The sequence below is a fragment of the Hylaeus volcanicus genome, chromosome 7, assembly GCF_026283585.1.
Source record: "Hylaeus volcanicus isolate JK05 chromosome 7, UHH_iyHylVolc1.0_haploid, whole genome shotgun sequence".
Taxonomy (NCBI): domain Eukaryota; kingdom Metazoa; phylum Arthropoda; class Insecta; order Hymenoptera; family Colletidae; genus Hylaeus; species Hylaeus volcanicus.
Window position 1 is genome coordinate 3,636,235 of NC_071982.1, and position 24,752 is coordinate 3,660,986.

General features: G+C 44.3%; 1 protein-coding gene across 1 annotated transcript in view; it reads left to right on the forward strand.

The window, feature by feature from the left end:
- LOC128880217 (disintegrin and metalloproteinase domain-containing protein 10-like) overlaps positions 1-24,752 on the forward strand; it is a 188,755-nt gene that overhangs the window by 3,405 nt on the left and 160,598 nt on the right. Inside the window, exon 2 of the mRNA XM_054130046.1 lies at positions 15,082-17,082. Within this exon, the coding sequence (XP_053986021.1) occupies positions 16,992-17,082 (91 nt within the window). The 5' untranslated portion in view covers positions 15,082-16,991. The remainder of the gene's footprint in view (positions 1-15,081; positions 17,083-24,752) is intronic.

A 24,752-nucleotide genomic window follows, 5' to 3' on the forward strand; every position in this document is an offset into this window, starting at 1 on the left:
GAAAGCCTAAGTAGTGGAGGCTCAGGTAGTGGGGGCTTAGATAGTGATGGCTTAGGTTACGAGTGTCCAGGTGGTAAAGGCCTAGATGATGGAGGCTTAGATGGTGAGGGCCTAGGTGGTGAAGGCCTAGGTGTTGAGGACCTAGATGGCAAAAGCCTAGGTGGTGAGGACTTGGATGATGAGGGCTTAGGTTACAAAAACCTAGGTGGCGAAGGCTTTGGTAGTGAGAGCGTAGACGTTGAGGACCTAGATAATGAGTCCCTAGATGACAAGACCTAAGTGCTGGGGGCCTACATGACAAATGCCTAAGTGATGAGGGCCTTGGTAGTGAGGATCTACACGATTAAAACCTAGACATCGAGACCTAGTTCTAAAGGACTGAGGTGACAACACCTCACATGACGAGGGTATACTTCACAAGAACCCATTCGATGAAGCTCCCCTCTAATTTGCCTAGAACCTCGCTCTACTTTACCCTCTTCGTCACGTAGTTAACAATTTCATTTAAATTGTCGTCTATCGATGTACGACAAAGTCACGGTCTTCTACATTATATTATTACCGACTCCGTGTTATCATTTCTAGCAGGACAGTTTCGTTTTCCTGCGGTCGTTCCGTGGGAGCTCGGCCAGCTGTCAGGCAATTTAAAAGACGCTCAATGTCTTCATGCAAATTGCCAGAAGGGGTTAGCTTAAATAACAATAGGCTATTGTGGTCCTGACGAGTTTTGAATTGAGCATAGAACCGCCCGAGTAATTGGTTGTGAGTTCGTAATGAAAAGCCTGGCGAATTCTAGTCGTATTTAAAAATCTCATCTCATCTTACAGCGATAATCATATGTATTTTAAATCGAATCGATATGATGCTCGAATTTGTAGCCGTGCATGGAATTAATCGATCTATGATCGGGGACAGCGGAAAATTAATCGCCTTCACCGCGACTCAATTTCCGACGGAAAACGTGTCGCGATATTCCTGGAATTGAACTGTCTTGCTGTTCTTCCGCTAAATCAATTCGTTATCACGATAGCAAATTGTTACACAGTTGACAAAATTAATCTCCAATCCATGCTCGGCTGCTATACCAAACAAATAAATTTCACTACTGAAATTATACAGGGCCGACTGTTCGCGAAATGACTGGATATTGGTAATCGAAGCGGCGTGTGTGATTGGATAAATACAGCGTGCCTTAGACCAGCAATTCTCGTGGGAAATAGTAAAGTTAATCGTTGATCATTTTAGTGGTAGCCACTTGGATGACAATGACGAGAGTTTGAGAAGCGAACCGGATCTATAGTTAAGTTATAGATGACGTGGAGAAACTAGATAATAAATAGTTACTGAGATGTTGAAGACGTGGGTTTCAGGAAGTTTAGCGATGAAGGTTCCCATTATCGAGGCCCTTAATTGCTAGGCCCTCAATTGCTAGGCCCTCAATTGCTAGGTCCTCATTTCCTAGGCTCCTATTGCTTAGATCCTCATTTCCTAGGCCCTCCACATTCAGGCCCCCATCACTCATGCCCCAATAGCATCCCTGTTCTCATAACCCTGCTCATTATCATGTCGATTCCCATCGTACAAGTCCTCACTACTCATACACTAGTCTCTCAAGTTATCAGCCAGACATCCACGAACCTCCTCAACAGTACTCTTTCGACAATCGCTCTTGCGGATTCTCCGCCTCTGTATTTTCTTTCACCAAGCCGGCACTCGTCAATTCTAAAGGATGGAAGTACCTCTCAGGAAATAAATCGAAAGACATATCGCCGTTACGCAGGTATGAATCAAGTAGTAGCGAGTTCCCGTGGAAACTAAACGGGAACTTCTCTTTAATCGTACTTCGCGGAACTCTGATCGTTAGATCTGAAGATCATCGCGCGATTCCTCGGGCAGGGCGATTGTTTCTTTTTCTTCCGGCGATTCGTTCAGTTGGCGAGTCTCATTTTTGTCCTCGCCTCGTGGAGAAAGTTTGCGAAAATGGAAAAGTTCGGGAAAGATACATGGATCTATAATTGGAGGATGCTTGTTTGGTGTCACGTAATCGTTTGGTATCTCCGTCGAGGAAAAGTTTAATGAATTGGGGAGCCTGGCATTCTTTGGCGATGGATTTTATTTTCTAAATTTAATTTCCCAAAGGATGATCTTCCGGACCGAGAGACTCCAAGTTCCGCGCAGGTGTTATTTTAATAAGCTCCCGGAATCCTTAATAAGGTACACATATATTCGCGGATATTATTTTTTTTTTACGCCATAGAGTAAAATATAAGATTACGTCGAGACCCAGAACGATAAAAGCGAGCGGCGAGGGAATATCCCCTGCGGCGGCGCGTCTGGAAAATGTTAATTTTATAAAGAATGAAAAACCGTAGCTGTAATCGAGCGAAACGCGCTCCTTAATTTCAACATTGCTATCCTCGTAAATTGCTCGCTACCGAATTAACCTAATTCTATGTTTAGGATGTTTCAGAAATAATCTCCACTTGCAAATTAAACGCCCATCTTAATTCCGACGTTGTTGCCCCGCGAAGTTAATCCAATTTTAGTTTTACACTCCCACCAGCGTAATCTACACTCCCCTGTTTATACACAAATTGGGTTTCGCGTATTTGACCTCGATGGATTTAACGCCACCATAAGCACGAACGGGGAGCGTTATTAGACCATTGCGCAAGGCCATTGGTGTGCGGGGTCGCAATTCCCCCTATCTTTTAGTAAAAAGATGTTGTGGCGAGGTCAACTAGGGTCAGTATTATTTAAAATTCTGTCAAGTACGGTTTCGCGTATTTGACCTCGATGGATTTAACGCCACCATGAGCACGAACGGGGAGCGTTATTAGACCATTGCGTAAGGCCATTGGTGCACGGGGTCGCAATTCCCCCTATCTTTTAGTAAAAAGATGTTGTGGCGAGGTCAACTAGGGTCAGTATTATTTAAAATTCTGCCATTTATATCTTCACCATAAAAGCTATTTTTGCCACCTAGGCCTATATCATCGCATCCCTCTTCAAATCGAATCCTCATCAATTAGACCCTCGCTACCCAAATTCTACTTGCCTAGATCATCAGTAATTCGTTCTAAATGTTCAGAATATTTCTCAGTATAAGTTGAAAGCTATTGCGCGAGAACTTTATCAATACCTGTCAAATTACTCCGAGGAAAGAAAGTGAAGTGTCCACTGGGATGGACGGAGAATAGAAGCAGTGGCAGAAGTCACGGAGACTGTAAGGAAACATGGATGAAACGACGAGGAAAAGGACGGGGAACAGGAGGGGGGATGTAGAAAACGAAGGCAATTGGTCGTCTCGGTCGTGTAACTAACTCGGCCTACCGGTCACGTAGAATCAGACAAGATTCATTGAAAATCTGTAGCCGTGCCCAGGGATGATACAAAATTCTGGTCTTCTTCTGGGGTAATTGAATCCCGGGGTGCGCGGCCTCCCTCGCCCACCCCTTACCGTAGCCGCACTCGTGTCCCATTCAGTTGGCCGAGACGCGGAACACACACGCGCAGGTTTGCAGTTTATTTTCCATCCGCCTTGCTTTACGATAAGACAGAAGCAATATCTTGCTACAGGTGGCTGAATATACGTACCTTTCATTCACGGCCACTCGTGTTCGACTTCCCCTGCGCCTGCCACCCTTCCCTTGCCCACCTACGACCGCGGAAATTTCTCTCGTCATGTACGCGTTACACGTAGCCGTGGTTCGTGGGCTGCCTCGCGAATTAGAGAGCCTCGAACAGGGGGCGAGAGGCGACGTTCCATTTACGGGGGACTTGTCAACCACCTTCGGCGGGGTTCTGATTCGTCGTTTCGTTTTTAATTGGGAGATCGTATCTTCCACTTGGAGGAGGCGGAGCGTACGTCGTGATCTGCACTTGATATCGATGGCGATGGGAGATATGATACGGGAAGTAGAGGCAACTGTTCGTAGCTAATGGGTTTATCGATGAGGCAGCGAGGACCTTAGTGATGGGGACATTGAGTGAGGAGGTTCAAGATAGTGGGGACCTGGATGGTGGAGAGTTAAGTGATGGGGATCTAGATAGTGGGCTAGATGTGGAGAGCTTAGATGATGAAGGCCTAGGCGGTGAGATCCTAGATGATGAGAGCCTAAGTAGTGAAAAAGTAGATAGTGAGGGTCTAGGTGATGAGGACCTAGGTATTGAGGGTCTAAGTGTTGAGAGACTAGATGTTGAGGGCCTAGATGTTGAGAGCCTTGATAGTGAGGGCCTAGATGTTGAGAGCCTTGATGTTGAGGGCCTATATGTTGAGAGCCTTGATAATGAGGGCCTAGATGTTGAAGGCCTAGATGTTGAGGGCCTGAATGAAGACGGTGTAGGTGATGAGGATCTGAATCGTAAGGGTCTAGTTGATAAGGACCTAGAAGATGAGGGCCCAGTTGTTGAGAGCCTAGGTGATGAGGTCTGAAGTGTCGAGAACTTATGCCTTAGCAGTCCACTTAGATACTAAGAAGACTAGCCATGCCATTCAATTCCCAAAATTAGCATTCGTTAAGGCGCTATGGTGTTTGATTCCAACTCACTAAACTAACTAATGGCTTCACGACTGCTGGAATTAATCGCAATTGTTGCTGAAATGAAGGATTCGACTACCGGTCTCCGGCCCAGCGGCGCATGCAAAACAGCTGGCGAAAGTCAGCGCACGGCCGGATATCGGGGGTTTATTAAGTCGCCGTTTGTACGGACGCTCGTTTAACGGAAGCGACCATCGAACGAGACACGACGGCACGCTGTTTCCTCGACGGTGTGGAACGTCGTCGTCGCGTTCGCATTTACGGCTTCAGTTTACATTTCGGGAAGCAAGGGGCAACGAAACGAGAAAAACGTGTAAAAAAGACGATCAGCACTGTAGCGGTGTCACGGGTTTCCCTTTTTCTCTGTTATTGGATACAACAAAGGGAAGCATTGCCATCGGTCGAAACTCGACCACCCCTCGTTTTTTCAATTGTTTTATCTTTTGAAGTACTCTGAGTCGAAAAGTGCAGAAAATATACGGTCCCCTACCAGGAGTTGTTTCTAGAGCTCAAGGGGCCCTTTGACACAAGTGGCCCAATTGAGTCGAGTCTGTTCCCAGATCAAACTCGCATCTGTTTTAATTTATATCTCGGGAGTCGCTCGTCAGAAAATCATGAAATTTGGTATGATGACTCTTGTATATGAGGCATTGATGCCATTTAATTTTGACTAAGATATTCACCGAATTTTTATTAATAAAAATTGTTAATAAAACAAGTTTTGAAGTTTCTAGTTTCTATGCTACGATTATTGGAAGTAATAATTGGTGAAATTGAAATGAGCACTTGCATTATTAATAAAAATTCTTTCCCACAAGCCTCTTCTTATAAACAGGTGCAAAAAGTAGATGTCTAGCGGCGAGTATGAAAGTCGTTTTGTTTAAACGTGCCTCTGCAGCTTCGGCCATCTGCATATCAGACGTATTAATTAGTCCAGGTGGGTGCACAGCCGCAATAAATAAAACATGCGAGCGTAATCGCGATAACTCGGCATCGGAACTCGTTTCGCTATGCTGCATTATTGCTAATGCTTCATACATCCCCCCAAAATTCTTCCGACGATTTAGAACTGATTTTGCCTCGTCACATTTTCCCCACCATAGAAAATTTCAAGTCCATTCACTATGTTTTAATTTAAAACAGAATACACATATTTTGAAAGGAAACATTGTTTGTTGTCAAAGTACAAAAAATCTCGAAATTTTCGCTACACATATGTTACCCCACGGTTCAATTTGTTAATCCCGAAAATGCTGCGGGACAAATCCGCGGATTATAATTAAATATGCGGCGATTTTTCCGAAAGGATTATTCAACTCCCACCCGTGGCACGGAAAATGGAAGCTGTCGGCGACGCGACGTTTCGAAAACTGTTTGCCGATTTCATTAAGCGGAAACACGACGTTCAAAGCACGAACGGCGCATGTATTTCCGAATTAAAAGTAAATCTTATCGAAATACGCAATTAATTTCACTCGTTGATTTTCGTTTAATGCATATATACATTTCACGAGCACGTGCGATACGTTTTTTATGACAAGCTCTTCCATGGCTGGACGGATGTTTCCACTGTCTACAAAAAGTTTCCCTTTAATCTCGAACCGGAATTCTGTAATTCATAATGAAAGAGTTGCGCAAACATTACGCCCGAGCGAATGGAATTTAATTTCCAGTTCGTATTTCTAGTGAATTAAATATGCCACACGCGCCAGCACAGGCAATCGTAATTTTATCGAAATTGATAGAGACATAAATAATCAACGATTCGCATTTCTTCATGCTCGGTTTGCGTTACTGAAAGTATCCAGAAAATAGGACAATAAATTCGACTGCGAGCAACGTTTCGTTTAATTTAAATAAACGCAGTGTTTCGATGACAAATTGAACATTTTATTCGCCCGTAGAAGCGACTCGGTTGGCTTCGTCAATTTTGAAAGCACTGACACTCTCATCAAACTCCTAAAATGTACACGCCAAACGTGTTCTCATTAATTTTCATTTGTATTGCTGTCCATTCGTTTCCATTTACTCTGTTCTTTTTTTCTTTTTTTTTATTAATTTTTACCTGCCTCAAATTTGATTAATATTGACGAGTCCTGCATTTTATCGATTACGATTTGCACGTTTTCTTATTAATTTTCACGCGAACGGGTGAGCGTGAAATTGCTTGTTGAAAGTCAATCACGAGAAAAATTCATTTTCGTGCCTCGAATGAGTCTTCATCGACGCAATATCCCCGGAGAAATATCTTTCAGTCAATTTACCGCGTGTCAATATATCGTGAATAACGATCGGGCAGAAAAATATACGCGCCCCGGATTAGCCCAGTACACGTGGACAGTCAAGATTAAATTGAGCCACGCTTAGCTTCTCCTAAGCTTGGTATTTCACGAAACCCTTCGAGACGTCGCGACCATCCTCGGACGATAAAAATAAAACGACAAGGGCCGACGGGAACAAGAAAATCACTACAACTTTAGGTTTTTGCGCTATGCCGTTCTTCGATTAACTAAATTAATTCATTAGTCCTGTCTAACAAATACAGACCAATTTTAGACGTAAAAATATTGATTTTAATTCAGCTTTCATTTGAAAGAGTGAGTTTCCAATGTAAAGGAAATGGGAAATACGGTAAACGTTGTTGGAAAATGACGGAAAAGTTATGGAAAAGGGAAAACCCTGTAGGAAAATGAAAGGGAAACCTGGGAAATTGGATGAATCTCGAGGAAAAATAAAAGAAAATAGGAAAACGGGAAAACCCTGTAAGAAAAAGAAAGGGAAACTGGGAAATTGGATACATCTCGAGGAAAAATAAAATAAAATAGGAAAAAGGGAAAATTCTGTAGGAAAAAGAAAGGAAATGAAATCTCGGGGGAAAACGAAGGGAAAGCCAGGGAAATAGAACAAAATCGCGTACTGTAAACGCGAGTGAAAAAATGTTTGAGGGAAGGAAACAAAAGCGTCAAGATGATCTTGAGTCCATATTACTTTCCATTCTGCTCCCGACGCTTTGTTTTTCTTTAAATTTTGTCTCCTCCGAACTCGGCGATTCTTTGCGTTAAAAATTCAATCTCCCGGCTGCCGTATTTTTTCCTCCGCGTTCTCGAGTTCGCCTTCCGTTATTTGCGCTTTCGAATTCACTGCTCGTCAAAGTCGTTCCCAATGGAAAATACGGTTATACGCGAGAGGCGGGCGTTCCACGTTCCCGCGGCGCCCCTCGACGTCTCCGCAGACGTTCTGAAGTTGACGCGAACTGTTTTACATTTTTACGCTTCGTGATTCGTAATGCGTACGTAATAATTTCACTCGTGGCCCGCGCTTTGATGTCGCGCAGCACACATCCGTCACGGAATATGTGTCACGAGCTCCCGGTGCCGTCATCGAAAAATTCTTCGTGCGCGAAGCTAGACACGCCGTGCTCCGAGAGTTACAATTTTTCAAGAGGTGGTGTTTCGTTTCACCACCCGTTACCCCCCGAACCGCACCACGCACTAACTTTACCTACTCGGGAATTCACGTTTCCCCTGGATAAGTGGCGATTTCCAGCAACGTGCTTGACCGAAAGTTTTCGCGTAATCGAGTTTCGATGAACGATGGCTCGGGTGTCGAAAGTTCGATTAGCTCTTGTGTCTCGTTAGAGTTACAATGCACGCGTGAAGTTACGATGGCCCGTCACTGTTTTGAAATTTCCCACCGTTTCGTAATTTACCTATAGCTCGACCGTGTAGAGTTATACGCGACACTCCACTGGTCGACACTGTCAATAAAAATTTTTTATAATGTAGTAGTTGACACCCCATATCAATTGTTAAACCGTGTGGACACTGAGGTATTTTTTCTTAAAAGAAGTCTATCATATATTCATAGGCGTAAGTATCAGGTTTTTCGTGCTGTCGCTAGATTTCCATTGGCGTAACTACAGTATCAATTTTTTCGTTTCTCTAATAATTCGAGGTAAAGTAATATTTAACGAGTAACCTTTTTTGATATAACAAAATAACGTTCTTAGTATAATTCTCGAAGAGGACCTGATATCCAGGTGAAATCCAGGGGTTCCCATTATTGAATTCGTATAACTTATTCATACGGTTTGCAAAGTAATTATTTCATAATGAAGAACCAGTCTCCAGCTAGAAGAGTAACGTGGTTCCTACTTTATCTTCTGAAAGGATTAAAAAAAAAAAAACGAGTAGCAGACCTCGCGAAAAGCGGAAAAGAGTCTTTTTTCGCGTTGCTTTCATTTATTCCAGGTGTCTTCCGCTATCGCGTCGCGGGCCGGCCTCATTAAATTTATTATCGCGCAACATCACTCGCAAATATTTCCTAATTTTCCGGGGAAGATAGGAGCCGGCCAGGATTGCGGGATCTCATTACGCCGGGAATTTATAAAATCCTGTATCGAGTATAATGAGAGGACGTGTTTGCGCTTCGAGGGAACGTGCTCTAATTACGTAAATACCGGTATATGTATCACAGCTTTGAAAAGGTTCGCAAGTGCAGTGTTCAGGAAACATATTATTTAATTTATCTCTGCCTTTTCATCGAAACAAATTGGTTTCCGCGTTCCCACGTATACATTAAGATCTGCGCATGACAGGAATACTGTATGAAAATAAGTACCGTGCATTATTTCTGCTGGACAATACAAAGTGCACGCGGAAATAAGCCATTTGAATGGACGAACCGCATAGCATTTGAAATTTTTTCAATTATTAATATGTGGGGCATTGGTAGAGAATTTTTTTTTTCAATAACCGAGGCAATGCTGTAACTTGGTTAGTTTTCACGATAGGCAAAAATTCTTTGAAGAAGTCTTACTTGGTTTCAATAGAGTTATAATCTGATGCTATTAGTTTGTTTATGATTGGATCTATAAGAAGCGGACGATTCGGGAAATCGGTTTCAATTGCGGCGACAAAGGATATAAAAAGGTTAAAGTTATGGAAGTTGTAATCAGGTTATATTTGCAATTAAACTTTCACCCATGCGCGTTACTAAATTGCCGGAAACATTGCAGCCCTGTCTACGGCAAGTAGGTCCGCGGTTGCTTGATTTATGATTAAATTTTCACTTATTCAACTCGGAACAAGTTCCGGTAAACGAAACCGCAAATTCTATTTCCGGTCTTGTCTGACTCGGGGAAAGTTAAATTTCAATTTCTCGAGAAAGTGTAACTTCTGTATCGCCTGCTGTTCCTTCGGATACACTGTACAGAGCGAAACGTTCCTCATTAAACGTTCCCTTTCAAATATCTCTTGAAGTATTTGCTTTCCGATATCACCGCTTTAATACTTTTAGAAGGAGAAACGAGGGGAAGCGTCGATTTGTGTAACAAACAAATTCACGGATTTGTTTTTTTTTTTTTTTTTTTAAAGAAAATAAAATTGCATCGTTGCGCTTAGAAAGTAACGAGGTCACGGAGAGGATAGATTTTAATATCAACGTTGTGAAGCTAAGTTTTAACCACTTCTCCGGGCGAGTTTTTTTTCAGCAGTCGGTCTAGAAAACGCTGAAGGTTTTCTTATTACGACTTTCAAATATTTTGAGGCAGCTACGAAGGCGTGTTAAAAAATTCAACCCCTAGATTTTATATTTCTTCTTTTATTTCTTTCGCCCGAGTCACTTTGGGCACCGCAGTTAAATCCCGAATAAAGGTAGCTTCAGGTTCAATTTTAATAATACCTTTTTGAGGTTAGGTGTTGCTGTATATTTCTTGATTGTCTTCTTGAGTCCCTTCTGCTTTCCATTGCTAAAAAATATCTCGCTTCATGATATAGAATTAGCAAACTGGTAGAGAAATTAAGTACATATATTTTTAACCGACTTCGAAAAGGAGGAGGTTACTCAATTCGACATGTATATTTTTTTTTATTTTTTTTTTATATGTTTGCGAGGAAGTCGTGCGCGTGGACTCCGATTCAGAGTCGTGTACGCTGAATATAATAATAAAAAGTTAATAAAGTGAATATTTTTACATCACTCGATCTCTTATTTAAACAATATTTTCTTTTTGATGTAGAAGATCCTTATCACTGTTCGATTGCCCCAATATACGCGCGTCCACAAATAATTGGCACCGAGCGAATCGGTTGACTTTGCTGCGCTGGCGAACGCTACTGGAGTACAGGCACCCGGGGCTGCTTCATTCGTCTCGAACTTCACAATTTCTCTCCTGTCCAGCGACGTGACTCACCGGAGGGGCGTTGATTTCCCGTCGAACTTGGAGTCTTCGTTGACGTCGGCGTCTCGCCCGAACAATTTAACCCTACGGGGACATAATATTTTCAAAGCCGCGTCCCGATCGACAGCGGAGTAAATCCTTAAATTCCGTTCCTACGAGCTGTTAGCGTTGAGAGATTGCGAGCGCGCTCCCCTCGGGGAGAACGCCAAACTCCGAGAAGCCTGGAAACAATTGGGGAAAATTACAGAGCTGCGGGACAGATTGAACAACTCTGTCCAATTACCTATTTTTCTGGAAATTCAACGAACAATCTGTTTCACGTTTCCGGAGCTATCCATTCGACGAAAAGGATCAACTAGATTGTTTTCGTACGAATAGTGACCGTAATTGCTTTATTTCTCTAGTATATCAGCAGACAAACAGTGCCAAAATCATAATTAATATTTGAATTTCCCGCGCAAAAGACGGCTCGTAGGATAAATAGGAACTCGATCGGCAGATCAACAGTTGATTCGGTCGATAACAGGCTATCCGATCGATAATGTAGGACGCATTGTTGACTCCGTCGGTGTGTACACGTTCCTCGCGAATGTGTGAGCAATAAAATCAGCGTTATTTGTTCGGCGTGCGCGTTTTACGAGCGAACGGTCCGCATTCAGCGACGGTGGCGGCGAAGTGGTCCGTATAAAAGGAGGCAGGAAAGCCGTGAACCAGCAAGTGGCGTCCAGTAAAGTGGACCGCGTGAAAGGCGCCTTATTGTCGCGCTCGGTCCTTTGGCTGCGCGCTCTTCAAGCGGAGTTTCCTATCGCGATCGACGCCGCCTGACAAAGTCGAGCTTTCAGGAAAGGAATGGCCTGACAACGGCGGAAAAAAACCGTCCCGTCCGCGTATTCCTCGGTCCTCTGAGTCGACGTCTATTTTAGGGACCATTGACAAAGGGGGATTGAAATATATCGTTCGAATCGAGAAGAATCGGGACGCTTTCTTCTGGCAAAGTGAGTTGTCAGCCGAGGATGAAGCTCTCGCAAGGGAAGATCAAACCGGTCTCCACCAGTTAGATAAGTGACGTATAACTCTTAAATTGCAGGAGATATCAACAAAGGTCAACTATACTTTCCACGTCAAATTCTTATTTTCACTATTCATATTTGCTTTCACAAAGTTAAAGATAAATTTCGATACCTCATATTCGTTCCATTCATAAGACAAGATTCCAATCCCTTCAGCTCAATCGAGAAGCATCGACACAGCAACGAATTGTCCTCGGAAATATGTATTCCAATCGTCTCGAATGAAACCCAATTCTCTTCAGGTTTCTTCTCGTCGGTTGCGAGCCGGGCCCTTGAATTCAAGCAGACCAGTGAAAAACAGTGACCCCATATTCTTTACACGGAATCGCGGAGAAGGAATGCAGCGGGGGACAAAAGAGATTAACAGCTTTTTCAGTTTGTCTTTTTCTCGGGGGAGCGTTTTGCAGCGGTAATTACAAGAAAGCGAGTCGTTACTTTTGCATCAGCGGTACAAAGAGAAGGATATTTTTCCGGTCTTTCGAGCACGGGCAATAAATTCAGCGACATTCCGTCGTCGTCGTTGTCGTCGTCGTTGTCGAGTCCCTCCTTTTAACGATAATTAAATGCAACGCGAAATAGGAACAAGAAAAATAATTCGGCCATGGCAAAAAGTATCGAAAGTGGCTCATTAACTTGTTAATTGCGTTTCGTTAGGGGAGGGTATGTAAATCGGTATGCAAAGGGGCGCGTGACTAAAGAAAGACGCAGATGAAAGCCGGCGGTTCGGCGCGGACCAGGTGATAAATAGCGAGAACACGATAAAGGGGCCAACGAAAACAAGCGCTGAAGCTTTGCAATTAAAATTCAGTAACTGATTTACCGTAAGCAAGGCTCTCTCGTTTGTAGTCGCGCCGTTAAATAGAATAAGCTGCCCGAACAATGGGTACAAATCACTTTGCAATCAGAGCCCCTGAAAGAACAAATCCAATGGCATGTTCAATAATTCCAAGGGCAATTATTTACATTACTAACGATCTCACTGGTTCATTTACTTTATCATCAATCAGTGGTAAGAGGCTTTGTTTGATCTAGAATGGGGATGGGCATCTCGGTGCCCCGGACTGCCATTTTTCGGGGCAGACAGCAAGCAGTTAAACAAAGAAATCCATTAATTAGCACATTCGCAATCGGCAGATATTTTACGTTTCTAATACCGGATACTGACGAAAATAATAAAATTCTGAACCTGGGTGAATCAGTGTTGTAAATATGTAGAGTATAAAATGAAAAGATGTTCATAATTTTGTTATGACTAGGATTTATCCTTGATAAAAATCAAGAGCAATTGTAATAGATAATTCCAAGTCATTTTGAAGTTAGAAAAATGAGAACGTTAAAAATATATTCAACTAATAATTTGCAACTGATTTCACGCTGTAGTCGTGTCCCAGTATTAGCGTTTTCGTTCTTCTCTTCGTACGATAGCGGAGTCTTTTGTTTGTTGTTTCGGTTAACGAGAAGACGTTGGCATCCTGTTATCAACAACAGCATTCTTCTGCTTTCTTATCTGCAGGAGACGCAAACACGGTTCCATTGCACCGAAAACAATGCCCTTATCGCCGGCAGCGCGACGTCTATGTAGATTTTTCCAGCACGCTGTTGTGGTTGTCTCGATTTCCCCGTGGCTGAGAATTAACGTCGAAACGGATTTCGCGAATGTATGAATTATGCATCGCGTCTGTTTCATACTCATAGACGTAATTATTTATTGAATTTGATTCATAGAGGGAAACACACTAACGATAACAATGCGTCATTGTTTCGTCAAAATTCAATGCCGAATATAGCGGGTAATGAGCAGAAAATAATTTATTTAAACAGTGATAAGCATACATTATCGTTCACCTAGCCTCGGGAGACAATGCAATAAGAATTTAATAGAATAAAGTTTCTCCTCCTCTATTGTATGCTATTTTAATGAGTGAAATTTCGACGTCACCTATTCGTGTTTCAATTACGATTCGTATGTTATCCCTAGTAAACAGAAATTAATCGATCATTCGCGAACCAAATGGGATAAATTATTTACGCTCGCTGTGATCGATTACGATGAATCGACGAAACGTAGCAAGCGTAATTGCGCTCGTTGGGAAACGGGGCGACAATATTTCTAAAATAAGTTAGACAATACTGTCGAGACGGTGCTCGTTCCTCCGTTTGGACAAAGATGAATCGCTCGTTTAATTGGATTTCTCTAACAATGCACGAGTGCAAGTAACTGTAAACGACGAAATATTCAAGCGTGACCCGAGCGGCTAATTAATTCAACGGTATCAGAGTGTAACAAACAGGGTGACGATTGTTCCGAATTAATATCCTAATACCTTCCATTATATTCCGAGCGAGAACGGTGGTGCATCAATTTATCGATAAATTGTTTCATCTACTTTTCCATTTCCAGTTCCTTCCGTCCTCGTTAAAGGTATTTTCTGATTTCCCTTCAAATTGCAGTATCGAAAATTCGATACGGCGGGTATGCTTGTACGGCAAAACACGCCGAATCGTTTCGTTTAATTTCCAGTGGAAATTCGGGTCAATTTTTCCGAAAATTAAACAAAAAGCTGGAGCGACGACGGCCCAGCGCAAAACATTCTTAAAAGCGAACCGGCGCTCGTTGGGCGGTAGGAGTTTTATTTGCATCCAATTAAAATGCAACGTCGCTAAATACTTTTGATACTTCTGCGACTGCGAGCCGATCGATGAACCTGCGAATATTTCACGGGTTATACATAGGCGCGAAAAGCAAATCAGGGAGAGACTTGGAAAAATTTATAATTTTACTGGTAATGCAGATATAAATTATTTAAAAAGATAACAATTACATAAATTTGATTTATTCACTGGGACTATTGAGTGAATAAACAAAATAAAAATATTTAATTTTTCTAGCTGGTTCAATTTTAAGTAGAAATATCGTTCCGTAGAAATATCCACCATGTTTTTCAATAAATTATCTATTCGACACAGCATACATCATCGGCATAACAAAAATATTTTTCACGCCTCAGTGATGCGTTAAATGAATGATAAAAGTCTCAAGAAGATCAGTTGTACCGTTGAACCAGAATAAATTCTCAAATATCGCTCATTCTTCAACCGAGGAGATGATAAGTAGTATAGGTCAATAATGAGTCAGACTCAAGTGAACCCTACCATCGACCACAATCATTTTAATGAAAATTTGTACTTTTCACAGACCTGCAGCCTAGAAAAAATGGTTAAAACGGTTGGAAATTTTTATACTTGCTCTAGACGTCTAACTGAAATCTGTTTCTTTGTCCTTTTCCAGGTGCGCAGAGGACGACGAAGGTAATTCGTTGAAGCCGGAGGTCCAGGCGTTGATCATCAGCGGCTCCTTTGAGCTGTGGACGCCGCTTTAATAACCAGTCAGCCACGCGAAGTATTTCATTAAAGCCGGATATCCACGGCGAGGGACGGGAAGGGACGACGAGGAACGGGTTTCCTGGCGTCGCGCGATGCGATTCTGCGAGGATAGGGGAGAACCAGCGGCGCTTCCCTTTGACGATCGTCCCTTGTCTGAGCCGGGGGAGGATCTCCGTCATCCTGGCGCGAAAGGAAGCACGGTCTCGTACAATTCCGCGGTGGCCCGGGAGCTACGGAGGATTGAATAAGTATCCTAGTCACGCTGCAACAAGTTCTTACATATGTCCCACCCCTGTTACCTTGGAAAGTGTCATCAATTCGGAGGAAGCGATTAAACTTCCTTTAAAAGATAGCCCTATCAAGAAAGGGTCTCATCGAGTATCGTTGGAAGAAGTGTGGGGATGAAGACAGACTTTGGTAGACACCTGGACTGGAGCTAAGAAGATGCCTAGGTCAAGAGGTCTTATGTTCTTGGGGTGTTCTCTGACCGAAGCTTGGACACTGTCAAGTGGTAGTGGCGGGATTCGATCAGCCCTGATGTACGTGGACTGATAAGTGCTGATATGAAGTAGAGGCGTCTGTCAGAGATTATTCAAGACAAACTGCAGGGACATCCAGAGCAATGTAGCAAAAGTGCACCCATATCCTAGCACGTCGATCCGTTCCTAGTTAACTTAACCCGACCTTGTGATGTCTTCAGCATCAAGACAAAAACAACCCTCCTCCAACAAGAGACACCACACGATATAGAAACCTTCTCAAAACTTGACAAACGCCAAGTCTGAACAGAGAGATTGGAAGGTGACCGTCCACTCCTCCATTAAAAATAATGAAGACGCGAAGCAGCCTAAGTGCCTGGCACAACTCACCGCTTTCCTGTGGCTGTAACAGTGGCTTCTAACGGTCTGCGGCGACTTGGCCGGGATGCCCGGGAGATCAGTTCGCGAATCCATTGCGGGGGAGTATCTCCCTGAAGTCGTCCCGTGCATCCTATTCTTTCCACTCTGCGCTCCCTCGAAGTGGAATTTATTTCCAATCCGAGAGCATCCGCACAAACGCGGCCTGGATGAGGGCTACGTATTCCCGAAAATGCACGGTCCATAGAGACCCGGAGCTCCGTTGAACAATACGTGATCTTAGGGTGAACAAGATCCCTTCAGGTTCTGTTGAAAAGTGAAACGTTTTAGAAGATACCAAAAACCAAGTTCTATGGTTCGAAAAACGGTTCGTGTCGCGAACAATGAGCCCATAAATAGCTGGAAACTATTAATTAACCCCCGACGGGGGATGCTAGGACACCCTAATATCGAAATCGCGAGTGAAGTGCGATATCCTTTAGGGAAAAGGGCGACAGACGTTTTCGGGGGTTTCCCACCCCCGACGAGCAACGGCAAGAAGGGGTGGAGTTAGCCGGGACTATGATGCCGGTTTGATAACGTGGGTCGGTGACACGGTGCACGGTCGCGCGACTCGCTACATCCGTGTCTGGCCCCAACCCCCGTAGTGTTCACCCCCCTCGGAAGGGGTTGGTTACGGCGAGAGTTTGAGGAGAGGAGAAAGAGGCGGAGGGAAGAGCGATCGTGGGAGTAAGAGGTAGGGGAGCGGAAGAAAAAGGAAATTTGAGACATTAAAGGGACCCTGTTACAGGGCGCAGGGGGTTAGAGGGTGAAAGTGGAAGAGGGCGAGAGACAAAGAGGGTGGTAGGGATTCATGGGAGGTAGAAGGGAACAACGTACTGCAACGTGAACGAGCAAGTCGAAGGGAGGAGGAGGCGGCAAGAGGACAAGCAGGGAAGTTTCCGTCTGTCCGACGTGGATGGGGGTGAAAATGTTCGGAGTATTGCTGGCATGTGTCTGGCTGGTTGCCGGCTCCCCGTTACATCCCTGGCCGCTAATACCGCACAAAGGTAAGTGCCCGATCTACTCGCTGTTTCTTATTGTCCGTTTTTACCGGGGATCCAACAGGGGGATGATTATTCGAGATTTTCCGAGTAGACAGCAGGATGAGGGGAATCCCCCATACGAGCTACTCTGAGGGTGCTGAACATGGTTTTTTTTAAAGTAAGAATTTAATGCGTGGAAAGTTTCTTACTTACCACTCATTTTGCTGTTAAATAATGTTTTAATTGTTAAAGAAAGGGAATTGATGGGGGCTTCTATGTGAAATTTAAGTAGGTAACTTGGAAGATGATAGACTTTCCTCGAATAGTACCGAATTCCCTTGGAAGATACGTCAATGTCCATTTCAAATAACCTTAAGCAAAGTTTGGGAATGATAAGTAGTATATGTCGATCACTAGTCAGACCTGAATAGCTTCTACCACTAGTCACAGATATTTTAATGAAACGTCTTGTCCAGGTCATATTCGGGCAGTTCATTTGCACAATTCATCCTACCGAAATATAATTCATTAAAATTCAGCGAAATTAAGCAGTATGAGTCTTTAAATTGGGTGACACTATGCTCAAGAGCCACTATGCTTTAAGACATCGTAAAACTAGATTGAAAAAAAAAACTTCGTCACCTACACGAAGTTATTTCAGAACTAGTTTAAGGATAAATAGGACACGTAGACTCAAATGACCCTTACCGTTGTTAAAAAAATTTTAATGAAAATTCTCGTAGACTTCGCGTTGATAAAAGTTAGTTTCCGTCATTTCTGGCCCCGTGGCGGGGTGTACCGAGCTCATTACAAGTTTTTATTAAATGTCAGTAAAAATTATAAAGGAAGAAACTGAACTTATAAACAGACCGTGTCACGTCCCTTTGAATCCCGCAATTACCGAAGGATCCGGGTAGATTTTCAACTCGTCAAAAGGAAATGGAAGTTCTACAGTCTCTGCGGTATTTCCAAGACGAAGAGCGGTCTATCTGCTTGTCATTTCCCCGCTCTTTGTCATTTATCGCTGGCGCTTCTTCGTTCCTCTTTCATATCGCGATCGTACGTTCGTCTCCGGCGATGCGGTTTAATGGAAACTCGGAAGTTTGTTGCAACTTTTTTTTTTCTCTCTACCTCTGTCTCTCTTTCCCTCTCGAGGCGGTCCTTTTTCCATCGAAATTACAGGAGCCCCGACGAGGGGGCCGCAACCCTCCCGATGCACTCACTCGTCTATCCGCGCGCCCGCGCTGTTGGCAGACTGTAGTTTTACGGCCGATGCGAAGACCGTAATTTAAAATACTCCACGATAAAAGAGACGAACGATAACGGCTTAACAACGAGGGGAAAAAGTTATTCCATTTCGCAACGGTGGTAATCCGCTGTGGAAAAGTTGCCCGACGTTTTTCTGGGAATCTTCGTGCCGCGTTTCACTTCCTACGCGAGTAACGAGATGACGTAGGGACGGGGAACGCTGAAGGACCGTGAAAAGGAAACTTGACTTCCCCGGTTGGAATTTTTCTGCCAACTTCCTCTGCGTTTCCGCTTTTTATTATTCAAACATCGCACTCAATTATTAATAAGTACACATTCATTTCAAGAGCTAGTCAAAGAAAACAGGAACTTGAACGATACGTACTCAGACTTTGTAGAGATGCAATGTATTACACCGTCGAGTAGTACATATCAATATATGGGCAGACACACTTGCCTGGTTCTGTCCAAAGCTATTTGCCTTCAATTTCTCTTACTGTTACTTCATAAAATGGTCACTTAAACGATATGTACCCAGACTTTGTAGAAATACAACGTATTACACCGTCGAGTAGTACATATCAATATATGGGCAGACACTCTTGCCTGGTTCTGTCCAAAGCTATTTGCCTTCAATTTCTCTTACTGTTACTTCATAAAATGGTCACTTAAACGATATATACCTAGACTTTGTAGAAATACAACGTATTACACCGTCGAGTAGTACATATCAATATACGGGCAGACACTCTTGCTTAGTTCGGTCCAAAGCTATTTGCCTTCAATTTCTATGTAACCTATAGAACTTCTCTTACTTATGTTTCATAAAATAGTCACTGAATTTCCCATAAACTACTGGAACAAGAATAATTGATCTTTTTCGTATAAATAGTGTCCAATATATATCAAGGAATTATTCCATTTGGAGTAGCGTCGTTTAAACTGTAACAGCGATCGGCGCACGCTGTGTTTGCAATTTTAAGGCACGGCCAGCCCCGGGTGGGAATCTATTCCGCATCATGGTACACAAAGAACGCTTGCCTGTTCTTCGAGCCGTCCGTATCGATAGTACAGTTTCCTTTATTGCGCCAGCCCTTCCTTCGAGGCTGGTGGATGGAAATGAAGACACGAACCGGCGGTAAATCGAGCGGCGCACCGAGTGGAAGGCCACGCTCGATTTCGCAAACGCGACGCTGGCGCTATTACGCGGCTTTGCTCGCGCAATCGCGCGCCTCCATTCCAGGAATTAGTCCATCAGAATTCAACGTCGCGCGAGGCTAACCGAGTCGTGTCGACATTGTTGTCGTTTCACCCGTGTCCGTAGAAAAACTGTCACATGCCCCCCTCTCTGTCACGGATCGTATCCAGGTTAGGTCCCCTGTCAGAACGCCTCGAGAATTAATTGGCTCCCCTCCCTGGGCCCGTCTCTACGATCAGCCTGATAAATATGGTCTCTCGCATCGACGGTGCGTCGTCCTTTCCCCTGGCGAAACGAAAGTTAATTCGTTGAAATAACTAGCCGTTTATAGCTCTGCAAGTGCAGCGTTTGCTTCATTCTATTTGATTTCTTTCTCGTGCAACGTTAGGTATTAATTAATTAATTAATACTTATCTCAGCGCTCGCATATAACTCGTTCCCGACATCGGCAGGCCTCCCTCTCGTGCTTCGTTTTTGTAAGCCCCGTCAGTAAATAATCACGATGCAACATCATCGACCCTGATTCCCCACGGATCTCATTTAAGCTGAACCGACGAAAATTTTTAATTGGCTGCCACGGTGGTTTCCTCGAGGCACTCGTACGCCCGTTTGAAACAAAACGGTCCACGACGATAAATATTTAACTAGCCGCGAAGGGGAGGAGAGCCACCCGCGACGGAACAAAGTAAAAATTTAATATCGTTGCCGGCCGTGCTTTGGCATTACGCGAAAAAATGTCAGCGCAATTAGAGCGAGGCAAACAGAACAATTTTCATTGCGTCGTGCCGAGCAATGCGTCCTCCGGTTACGCTGGCTCTAATTCGGACAAGTTTCCCCCGAATGGGCAACTGATGCGGCAACAGAGCCTCGGGTAGACAAAGGGCGAAATTTAGCCTCGCTCTGGCACCTCCACCATTGAGCTCATCCGTCTGTCAATGCTCGCCAGAACCGCGCATTCGGCGCATCACGTTTAAATATTGAGCTCGTCCGTAGATTGGCTTTTCCCGGCTGCCGTTAATTAATTAATACCCCCAATTTTCACGGTGAACTTTCGGCGGGCAAGTGATAGCGTTGATTCGACAATAAAGCGAGATTGGCCGCGGTCGTGAAACGTTAACGTGGTGGAATGTTCGAAAAATTCCTCCGTCCTTTTTTCACGAGGTTCCCTGAAAGTTTAATAATTCCGGTGTGATACTTCCAGAGCCGACAGTGCCTGTCAGAGACCCAGAAATTTAAGCAGGTGTGATAACATTCTTCTATCGTTCAAATTATTTCTGTTTCATTAGTTAACATGAAATTTGGTGTTCATTTTGTGGAACAGAGTTAAAGGAAGTTCGACTGTTTACGTAGAAATTGTCGGCAGGTAGAATGAACTTAAATCAGGCAAGAGTGTGTGACTATATACCTACATATACTACTCGACGTCGTAATAATACTCGCTCTAGCCATCCTTTCAAGACTTGGAAAGAGATGTATTCACGTAGTTGGCAGCTATTTTCTAACAGTTAATACCTGCTACGAGCTGCATCTTCAACCAGCAAATAATTGGACCGTGGCCTTATGCATGACTATAGAGCACCGACCAGGGTGGTAATTGCGGGGATGGAAAAAATAGCGACTTTCAGCCTATCGACGTCAGAATAAACGGTCCCTCGAGTAAACCGTAAAACGTTTGAGGGACGAACTACCACTGAGAGCTCTATCAACGGTCTCTCGAAGCTCTGGATTAATGTTTGTCAAATCGAAACCTTTCCTCTGTTTCTTCTTCCCCTTGTTCTCTCCTCAACCATAATTCATTCTCGCGGATGTTAACTCGACGAACTAAAGGGGAGAAATCTCCTTCCCGTTTCGTAGATTAACGAAATCGATGCCAAGTGAGTACCGAAGGTTGAGGATTATTCGAGGTAACGTTGATAAATATTGCACGTTAATCCCGCGCTGATGAATTATTCGGGCTCAGGTAAAGCTACGTCTATGCTTTCGCGCGAATATCCACCTCGCATCACGGGTGACACGATCTCGAGTGCGAGCCGTACGCGGCCGCACGCCGTAATGAATGATACCGGGCCAGAGTATCGGTGCAGCGGAACGTACAACCGTAAAATTGCATATTTTTGTAGCAGCTAATGCACCCCTGTCTGACAGAGTCATTCGTTACTCTCCCGCTTGTCCGGGACGACGAGAATGTTTTTCGAATTCGACTAATGACCCGCGAACGTTCGACGGTGGATCGATACTACCTGTTTCTTCATTCCCCATTCAGGAACTTTTTAACACTCGAGATTGTCGAATTCCGCTGGTTTTTGGCTGCGAAATGACGATGGAAATGTCGTAGCGGTCTGCATTTCTAGGGAAAACGAGTGGTTTTGGTCAGGCATTGGTCGGGCAATGGTTGGAAGTAATATTGGATTGTCACTGGTCAGGCATCTCGCCACAAAGTGACATGATGTTGGTCATGAATTAACTAAAAAATGTATAGCAAAGTGATATTGATGTGTTATTAGTCAGACATTATGCGACGGAACGTAGATTTCGATCGTACATTGTCAAACGATTTGTAGATGAACGAAGTGATATTGTTGTCCCCTGCCAGACACTGTAACAGACGCAAAGTGATATTGTAACGTTGCTAGTCAAACAATAATACAATTTTCAAGGGATAGTACATCGTGTCTAGTCAGACAGTAATACAAACCTGAAACAGTACTACACCGTTTCGATTTGGATAATAGTAATTCTCTTCAAACAAAACCGAAGCAGCACTACATCGTCTCTATTCAAACGACACAAGGTTGAAGTAGTATTACACCGTCCGTGGTCGGACCACGAGTTCGAAGTGTATCGCATTGTCGTCGGTCAGACAATGCCACAACCCAGGGTACCTTTAGAAATTGTTTAGTCAGACAATGCCTCACTCCTGCAGTGGTATCGGGTAGTCACCAGCCGGACGATATTACGTCCGCAAAATGGAGTAATATTGTCTAATTTCTGCACCGGCTCGTAAACCAAACCCACTCGTCAGTCATTGATCAGGGACTACAATCGACGCAAAGTGGTATTCGATCATTATTAGTCAGAGAGTTTCGTCTAATCATAGGGGAATCAACGAGTCGCCCGATTGACGTTGTAACGCGCACAAAGTAGCGCTGGAACTCTGACAGCCAGTCCCTATCGCCTATACTAAGCGATATTGCGTCGATATTGGTCAGACAATCCTCTCACCTGAAGCGGTTGCAGATAGCCCTTGGTCAAACTCGTGCGGTGCGAGTAAAGCAACCCTTGCACTGCTTGCACTAATTGACGGCTTAAAACAGAACAATTATTAAATCCCAGGTCGCCCCAAGTGAACCGGCGGAAACTGTACTCGTTTCAACTTCTGAAGAGGTGCGCCCACAAAGACAAGACTCGCGTGCAACTCGAAAGTGGAAAGCCGGGGGCTAGTTAAAAGACAAAGTCAGCCCGTTGGCGCGAGCGTATCCGACACTTTGAAAGCCGAGGAGCGGCTAAATAAAGGGATCACGGGGTCGAGCGTTGGCTTGCTTGCTCGTAATTCATGGGAAAAATCAAGGTGCCTCCCCCCAACCCCCTCGAACGCCAACGGCGAGAAGATTATACGAGCCGAGGGTAGCGACGTTGGTTAACGCCGCCGTCGCGACGCTGATGACTCCACAGAGGCAGAAGTTGCAAAACCGCGAGCGTAGGCGGTGTCGGAAGTACGAGGACCGTGGAATATAAAATTGCATATTCATACGGTCGGGATGGCGTTCGTGCGAGTACTTATCCTTGGGGCGAAGCGTGGGTACGTGCTGGGCATCTTAACCGAACGAGACATCGACGAGCGTTATCGAATCGTTCTCACCCTGAACGAGGAATCGACCCGCGGAAGTGGCGATCGAGACGCGATAAAGCGAAAGGGGATCCGACGGGATGCGCCTGAAACGACTGCTCGCGGATCAAGGATCGCAGAGAGCGCGGGTAAAGTGAAAAGTAAGCCTGGGGGTTATTAAAGGGTGGCAAGTCAGGTGTTCCCATCAGATCACTGATAAATCTGTCGCGTAAAATCGTTGTAAAAAACGATTTACGGAGATGAAATTTTGCAGGTTTGTTAGGAACGATCGCGGGTCCACTTCCGGGAGGGATGGCTTTCACGGAAGCAAGGCGCACGATTCGCATGGTGGGTGAATCTTGGTACACACAGGGTTGGTAAATGAAGGCCAGTCTCACAAATAAACGTTGAATTACTGTTCGTTATACTTCCTGCCACGGTCTTGAATAGAACCGTCCGCGTTACAAAGTGTCATTAAATACGACTAGGTAGTGTATATTTTCCCGACGGGGGAAGAAATAGATTTTAATCACGATGTTGGATAGCTCAAGTCTTAAAGTAGCGGCGATGCTTCGACCGAAATAGAAATACTCGAAGACTCGACATTGAAGATCTGATCGAAAACGAAAGCTTGATGGGACTCGAACGAGCTTAATGTTCAATGATTCAATCTATTTCACGAGGGGAGGGTTCGTTCGGCGGTGAGGGGTTAATAAATATCGCGTTGAAGCTGTCGTTGACTCGCAAACTGTTCTTCGGTTCTCCACGCGGCACTCCAGCCACGGATCGGGAAGAAACAAAACGAGCAGTGTTATCGTGAACCGGTTCGCTTGGAGGGTCCTCGATTTTTCGAAGAACCGTGTCACAAGGAGGGCGCAAACAGAAGTGGGAAGAACGTCTCGAAAGGTGGCTGCTCCTAGCAGTGCTCGCACGGAATAAAGGGCCTTCGAAGAGCACTCGACCCCGATGTAACGACTTTGCACACGCTCGTAACTCGATATTGTGAAATCCCCTTATCGCGTGGTGGCAGCTGCAAGCGCAGAAGAGCCATCGGGAACGCGAAAAGACCGAGCCCAGTTACTGTTGCATCCTGCTCTCTAATTTCCCTGTTTCCGCCACTGACGGAAAAAGAAGAGAGGTATCTGGGCACGGATCTCTCGTTGCAGAGGCCACGTTGTCGTCAATCGATTAAACAAGGATTTTTGAATCACTTGGGAACGAGCAGGCTGGTGTGTTGACTGGCAAGTATCACAGCATTTCACAATACATGGTCACGGTATTAGGGGCCATGTTAGATAAAGAATCACAATGCATCACAATACAGAATTACAATATTTCACAACGGATGATCACAATAGGTGGAATCGCATCACAATAAAGGATCCACAATGTATCACAAACATGGCCATGGTATTAGGGGCC